At 43.4% G+C, this 7,804-nt stretch overlaps 1 protein-coding gene across 1 annotated transcript in view; it reads left to right on the plus strand.

Annotated features, from left to right (window-relative positions):
* Positions 1 to 7,653: 7,653 nt before the first annotated feature.
* Positions 7,654 to 7,804, plus strand: part of LOC311226161 (coiled-coil domain-containing protein 125-like) — a gene marked incomplete at both ends in the record, with an annotated part of 84,530 nt that continues 84,379 nt past the window's right edge. Inside the window, one exon of the mRNA XM_084311534.1 lies at positions 7,654 to 7,677. Coding sequence (XP_084167660.1) covers positions 7,654 to 7,677 — 24 coding nt within the window. The remainder of the gene's footprint in view (positions 7,678 to 7,804) is intronic.

Below are 7,804 nucleotides of genomic sequence, written 5' to 3' on the forward strand. Positions count from 1 at the left end.
TGTGAAGTCCTGTTTATTGTTGTTATTACTGTATTGTGTTGTCTTGTTTAATAAAAAATTATAATTTGATAAAAAAATTTAAATAAAACAAATCACACAATTCGAATATCAATTTTTACAATTCGAATATAGAATATTCGTTGACAGCCCTACTTTTAACTGGTGCCCCCAAAAGTGGCAATTTCTTTACTTGAACTTGAGGACTGCATACTTGTTTGCAAACCAAAATACTATACTTTATACTTATAGCACATGCATGAGCCTGGTCTCTAATGAAATCGAGTAATATATGTCTGAACTTGAGTTGTAGAAAAACGTGTTACTCACGTTTTTCTGTAGTAGTTGTAATATCCCCAAAAAATGGTATGGCTGAAAAAAGAATCCGTTCAGAAATTAGTCATATAGAGCGATTTTGGTCAAATGCGAGAAAATAAAAAAGGTCTGCAGGTTTCCATTTTCTCATAGACTCCAATGCATTCGGCGCATTTTTTACTTCCGGTTTCCGCTTGTGACTTTTCACCTAGATCCCCGATTCGCTCATCTCCACGTGGGGTATCATTGGAATGCCACACTCATTGGTTACAACCCTGTCCAATAATTTTCAAGGTCGCCAAATGATTGACGGAGCTAGAGCGTCAGGAGTGGTATTCGAAAAAAATTTAAGTCTGCTGGCGCACGCCTCACATATCGGCGTGTAACTCGAGAACCACTGAGCGGCAATCGACAGGCAACAAATGGCTTTAATTCGATATATATTGTATTAAAAAAATATTTACACCCAAGCCGCTAGAGGTCGCCGGCAGGCAAATCGTATACGGGCCGCAGCGTGTTAAGAGGGATCAAAAGTAATTGGACAATAGCTGTTCCAGGGCCAGGTGTGTTTTATTCCCTCATTATTTAATTTACAAGGAGCAGATAAAAGGTCTAAAGTTCATTTCAAGTTAACTCTCAATATGAGGTCCAAAGAGCTGTAACTATAAGTGAAGCAAGCCATCATTAGGCTAAAAAACCAAAACAAACCCATGAGGGAGATAGCAAATACATTAGCTGTGGCCAAATCAACAGTTGGTACATTCTTAACTCTTTGGGCGCCAAAAACATAATATCTTGTGTTTCGCCGCCAAGCGTTGGGTGCCAAAAACGTACTATCTCATTTTTAGATCCTTTGATATTTTCCTTTGATCCCCGTTCTATACGGTCAGCCGGAGCCCTCTAGGTGTCCCTGGCTCATCTGCCTACGTTGGAATTGCAATGACGATCGAATCTCACCAGGTGGCAGTATCGCCTACCTTCTGACCTGGAATGGCTTGGTGTGGATACACCTATTCTCTTTTTTGCAAGAGCCCCTCAACGATGGAGCAATCGCCTCGAGATTTTTTTGCCTGAAGCCTATTTCCCATATACACGAGTATAGACATACACGGGTAATCACGATGTGATCACTGGGAATTATTCTTTTTGGAATACCTTCTGGCTAAGGTAAGGTATATTCTATGTCTATTTTACCAAACCTGAAACATGTTTTTGTAACGATCACAGTGTCGTGTTTTACCGGACGTAAAACATGCTCGACAAACACGATCGCAGTTTCTAGTTGAAAGGATTCCCCCCCCTTAATGATTTTGTGAAGGCACATAATGTACATGGTATATACCTTTTATTTGGGAATATTTGGAGTTTCGGGTGATCAACCAGAACGATGTTGGGCTTATTGCATATAACAAGTCATATCTCGCGATCTATGGATGGATGATGTGTGGCGGATTATGTAGTCGACACGATCGATACTGGGACTCGCGATCAGATAATTGTTGGGATGCCCCGATCATGTTTTTTGCCACCGATACAGATCACAGATCGTCTATGAGCCATACGCCGATACTGATCGGTTTAGTTTAAAATTTAAATATATATATATGTTTTATAAAATATATATATATTATATAATTATACTTGTATTATCTGCGAGACATCGCCACCACGCAACAAGTCAAAATGCTTGCTATCTGCAAACAGCTCCACTCTCTGTGTGTATACTCTGCTTTGGTCAGGTTAGTTGTAACGTTAGTTTAGCTTCGTTTTAACGTTAGATAATGTACAAAATAAACGTCTTTCCGGTGTTTTATTTTGAAACCTCCTGATTGGAAGTATTTACGATGCTTCGCTATCTGCTTGTGTATTCCGGTTCCGTGTTTGTTCAGTTGGTGTCTGTAGATTGTTGGTGAACAACTAACTAACTTTAGGTTAGTTTTAACATTAGCTAGCAGCAGGGATGGACGCCGTTGTGCAAATGCAGGCAGCTACAGGCACTCGAGGAAGAGCTGCTGAATTTAATCGGCAGGAGAGCGAGCTCGTCAAAGCCGGATATATCCCTGTGAGAGCTGTGGTGTGGTCGTATAGGCACGAAAGTGCAGCTCGAACTACCTGGAACCCAAGGAGGACAATAACACTAACCTTATGTGACACTGAATATATATTTCAGTTAGTTAAATAGTTAATTATATTGACTAATTTGTTTACACTGCTGTGTTGTTTTTTACTACCTGTACCCCCCCCCCCCCCTTCTCCCACGCTCAGTATATTTTTACTGTACATTTTATTTCATTTGTATTCTATTTTACTCTACTCTCATCCTAGGCAACTTGATTTGATTTGTGTTATTATTCTAATTCGTGACCTGTCCTGTCTAAATGTTGAGCGATTTGCAGTGGCAAATTTCCCACGGGATAATAAAATTCTATTCTATTCTATTGTTGTATTAAATGAATTGCTGTTTAACTTGTCCGTGTCCAGTCCTTTTGATTAGCCCCACCGTTCATTGTAAACAATGATGCATGTAATTATATTAATGTTACTGTGTTGTTGTAGCCATGTTAATAAATTCTGAATGGCATTAACGTTAGCTGGCTGGCTACAACGAATTCTCACAAGCTGGCATCGTAAAATATCAACACCAGCCATGGGTATACTGTTTACTAAATTGTGGAGGCTTTTAATCGTCAAGGTAAGAGGATTTGAAGGCATATGCTATGGAAGTCCCCTGCGGCTCCACTTTGTTGAAATGTACATAATATGGGCTATTCCACCGCTTAATTCGCGATTTTTATTAGTTTGTCATGACAAACCAATTACATAATCCAACATACGTGTAAGAAACTAACATATTCCAGTTAACGGTATATTTTTTTAATGATTCGTTACGGCGAAATCAATACTTCCATTTGTATAAATTACGCTAACTCGAGGATAGTATTCCTGCCTGCGGGACCAATATTTTTCTAAGACAGCCCCGCCCCCATTCACTAACCAACCAATCAACGCAACGTTTGTTCAGATTAGATTTGGGTGAAAGGTACGCATGAGAGAGAAGTCACAGAGTGAGAACTCCGCTGAGAATTGGATCATGTTTTCCGCGCATGTCTTCGATCAGTTTTCACGATCGGCGAAAATAAAGCATTATCGGAATTCACCGATCTCATATTTATACTGAATATCGGCCGATACCGATCGCTGGCCGATCGATCGGGGCATCCCTAGATAATTGGAATATTCTTTTTGGGGCACATCTTAGTCAAGGTAAGGGCTATACGATATCAATCTTGCGTTGATCAAAGCATGCCTTCATTGCGATCCGAGCGTACAGTATGTGTGTAACGCTAGTCCATAACATATTCCGTTGGTGACTATCAAAGCATAAAAAAACGACCCCCCCCCCCACCCTTTCATGCATTTATGATGGAACATAATAGCCTACCTATCATATGAATTTTATTTTTTAATTATAGCGTGTGTAGGGACGGAACGCCAATGCATTTAGTATAATACATGTTGCAGGCTATTACCAGCCTCCCATGAATTACCCTAGACCGCTTTTCTTTTTCACATATTGAACGATAGATACTCGATGTCAAATGGGCCATAGTATTGTATCCATAGCTATAATATATAATGTAGTTATAGCCCTGCAAACACCGCCATGTATTCCTATACTTTAGAACGCTGGCCTATAAACCACACATTACACATATCCCTCTGGCGTTGATCGAGTTAAAAGGGACCAATGTAGAAACTGTTGTAATTCCTACACTGTTCACCTCAAATTAAAGCTGACTGTCTGCACTTAAAGCACTTGATCATTTTAAGTCCATTGTGGTGGTGTACAGAGCCAAAATTGTGAATTGTCAATATTATGGACCTGACTGTAGTAGTATAGTAATAGCTAATATGTATGCATACATAGTACAAGTTATTATACTTTGAAATCCTCTAGACTTCTCTACAGAGACTGAGGTGTGAACAGCAGTAGCAACTCCTCCTCCCATCCTCACTCAACTCCAACCCACACAGACCAAAAACTAAAAATGTAAACAAAGCGCAATCCTACTTTTACATGAACTTCCGACCCATATTAATAAAACACTGACCGTCTGAGAGCATTTCCCAGCTCTCCTCCTGCTCCTCCTGCTGCTCCTCCTCCTCCTCCTCCTCCTCCTGCTGCTCCTCCTCCTCCTCCTCCTCCTGCTGCTCCTCCTGCTACTCCTCCTCCTGCTGCTGGCTCTCTCCCGTCTGTCCTCTGACCCGCTGGCCCAGGAAGGAGCAGGAGCCCACGGCCAGGGGGGAGTCGAAGGGGGAGAGGGAGAGGGGGGAGGGGGAGGAGGAGGGGATGGCGGTGGAGAGAGGCTGGGGGCTCCTCTGGGTCTGGGTCCCAGAGGAGGGGGCAGGAGCCCACGGCCAGGGGGGAGGGGGAGGAGGAGGGGAGAGGGGGGAGGAGGAGGAGAGGGCGGTGGAGAGAGGCTGGGGGCTCCTCTGGGTCTGGGTCCCAGAGGAGGGGCAGGAGCCCAAGGCCAGGGGGGAGGGGGAGGAGGAGGAGAGGGCGGTGGAGAGAGGCTGGGGGCTCCTCTGGGTCTGGGTCCCAGAGGAGGGGCAGGAGCCCACGGCCAGGGGGGAGGGGGAGGAGGAGGAGAGGGCGGTGGAGAGAGGCTGGGGGCTCCTCTGGGTCTGGGTCCCAGAGGAGGGGCAGGAGCCCACGGCCAGGGGGGAGGGGGAGGAGGAGGAGAGGGCGGTGGAGTGGCCCGGAATCCACCAGAAATCCACACATCCCGGTGGCCTGGGCTGCACAGATAAAAAAAAAAAAAACGTATTTTTTTTATTATTATTTTTTAACTTGAACTTGAACTTGAACTTGAACAAATTTTATTTTGCCAGGCCATTGTTTCTAGTTGTGACGGCGGCGCGGCGCGATAGTTAGATAACCTAGGTGGGTGGGGAACAACCAGAATTTCACTGTCTGCGACAGAGTTGGAGAACTATCTGACTCTGTCCCTCACGCGGACACACACACAATGGAGCCGTGCTGCCGCTTGTGATTGGTGGAGGCGGGACCAGGCGATACAACTGATTGACAGCGGAGGCGGCGAATGGAATGGCAGACGGCACTCAGATGCAGAATAACAGCCAGGCAATGAGCCAGGTAGTGAGGGACTCGGGAGAGATACAGTAGAGCGAAAGTCAATTAACGTTGATGTCAAGATGGACAGTGGAAGAAAGAGAAAGGGTGGAGGAGAGAGGGATAAAACAAAGAAAAAGAAAGGCCCTTACAGGAGAGAGTGGTTAACTGTATTATAATAGTAAATAGAAAAATATGTTGTGCTCTTGCTTTTTTCTTTTTGAAGGTGGAGAGAGTAGCATTGCTAGTGCCACAACAGTTTTATTTGAGGTCCATAACAGTACATTGTACTAAGCAATTGTTGGCTCATTAGTTTGTGATTCACATGCACTAAAATTCACCAGAATCAGGGCTGTACGTTAACTTTTTTTGCACATAGCACTGGTGCTACAGAGGTTGATAGTTTTGTAGCACAGGCCAAAATCTTGTAGCACAAGTATAAAACGTGTTATATTTGTAACAGTCACAAATGTGCCTATTGTATTTGTGTTATTTAGTTGCAGTGCCATGTTTGGCTGTCATTTAGTATATCGCCATGTGTTATTATTACTATGATACTCTCATATGCTATTTTCAATTAATATCATAAACAACATAAGGAATATTAGCATAATTTTGAGTGGACTGAAGGAATGAGTCAGCGTTAATAGTTTTAAATGCAAATAATTTATTGAAACATAGAAGTGGGGTCGGTTGGGACACACACACACACAATGGGGGACCCTGATGTAAACAAGACAAACGTCTTTCTCAGGTCTGCATCCCCTTAACAATTGTGTGTATTGAGCCGTACTGTACTGTACCCATTCTGCAATCTGTTAAATAAAGTTCTCATTCATTCATTCACACACACCGTTTCAACTCACCACCCCCGCATCATATTGTAGTCTAGTCTGTCTTCAAACTTCCACTCCTCTCGAAACTTGTTTATATTTGAATATCAACATTATCTGTCCATCCTCAGTTTACTATAATATACTCCTGTCCTGACTAGTGACTTCATCATCTTTCCAAACGCACGCACGCACACACACACACAGGGAAGGGGAGAGAGTGCCCCCCCATTTCCCTTTCCCCAGCCCACACTGTGTCTGCTGGCTCTGCCTCTGATCAGGATTAGCTTGTTAGCTTGCTAACGTTGTAGTGATTGTAATGGTACATAAACGTTAATTTCGGGCGATGTGCGCATAAAGGAATGGCGGCGGTGCAAAGCATGTAGATGCATTTGACCCGTTGCGAGAAAAAAAAAACACCACAGACTTATTTCGGGACGTGTAGCCGACCAACGCGCTGCTCTGCTTGCAGAAGGCGCACGGATAGGGCGGATATGACTCGTCGAGTTGTCACAAGAGTTTTCTCAAAATAAGATTATCATATGCACCTGAACGTTGCTAGCTTTCGGAGCCTAGCTGGAGCTGCGCGTGGGCAGAAATGAGACCCGCTACAGGATTTTCAAAATAAGAGTATCTATATGAACCGAATCCCTATCGCACCAGTGCTACTGAAGTAAATCCATCCATCGCACAGACAGCTGTTGCTGTAGCACGTGCGATATATATGTCGCACTGTACAGGCCTGACCAGAATGTAGGAAATTAAGTCTTTGTAACAAAAAAAAATCCTGGTGGGGGACCCCCAGACCCCCCGCTTAAAAAGTGGCCTGATTGGGACTATATTTTGCGCTATATCTCCCGGTATGAATTATTTCCCCAGTCCGGCCCTGCCTTGCAATGTCCAGCTGGGAGGGAGGCTTGCTGGATCGTGAATGCCCTGGCAAAAAAATTAAATAACGATCCCAAAAACGAGTTTATTCATTGTTGGCGCACAACGCATGGCAGGCAATAACGAGTATACACGTTTTTGGCACACAATGTGTTAAGAGGTGAGCCTAATACGGACTTATGGGAAAGTTACCAACTAATTTCTTTGCAACTCCACTTACGAACTTCTCTGGCAGATTTTGGCACGATTGGTTCTCAGAGATTCGTTCGTAGCTACAAACAGGATTTACGAACGCAGAGTCGTAAGTCGGACAGCGCCTGTGTTGTTAGTGGCTTTATTTGGGAGAAATCATTGGTGTTTATGTTCATGACGATTCTACAGACAATTAATTAATTATAATAATGAAAACAATATTTGTATCATTAACTCATTGGACGTCATCGCTTAAGTGTGCGAGAGGGCGCTAGAGCGCCACCGCTTTAATCAATGGGAGGATTGCGAGATTTGAGAGTGCTTAAAATATATCTTAAATTATAGCTAGGGTCTAATACACCCGTCGATTATCAGTGAGTTGCTTCCAGTCAACATGTACAAGACGGATTGTTTTTTTCATCGGTACATTTCGGTTTTAAATAAG

This window comes from Notolepis coatsorum (genome assembly GCF_963971535.1).
Source record: "Notolepis coatsorum genome assembly, chromosome: 3".
Taxonomy (NCBI): domain Eukaryota; kingdom Metazoa; phylum Chordata; class Actinopteri; order Aulopiformes; family Paralepididae; genus Notolepis; species Notolepis coatsorum.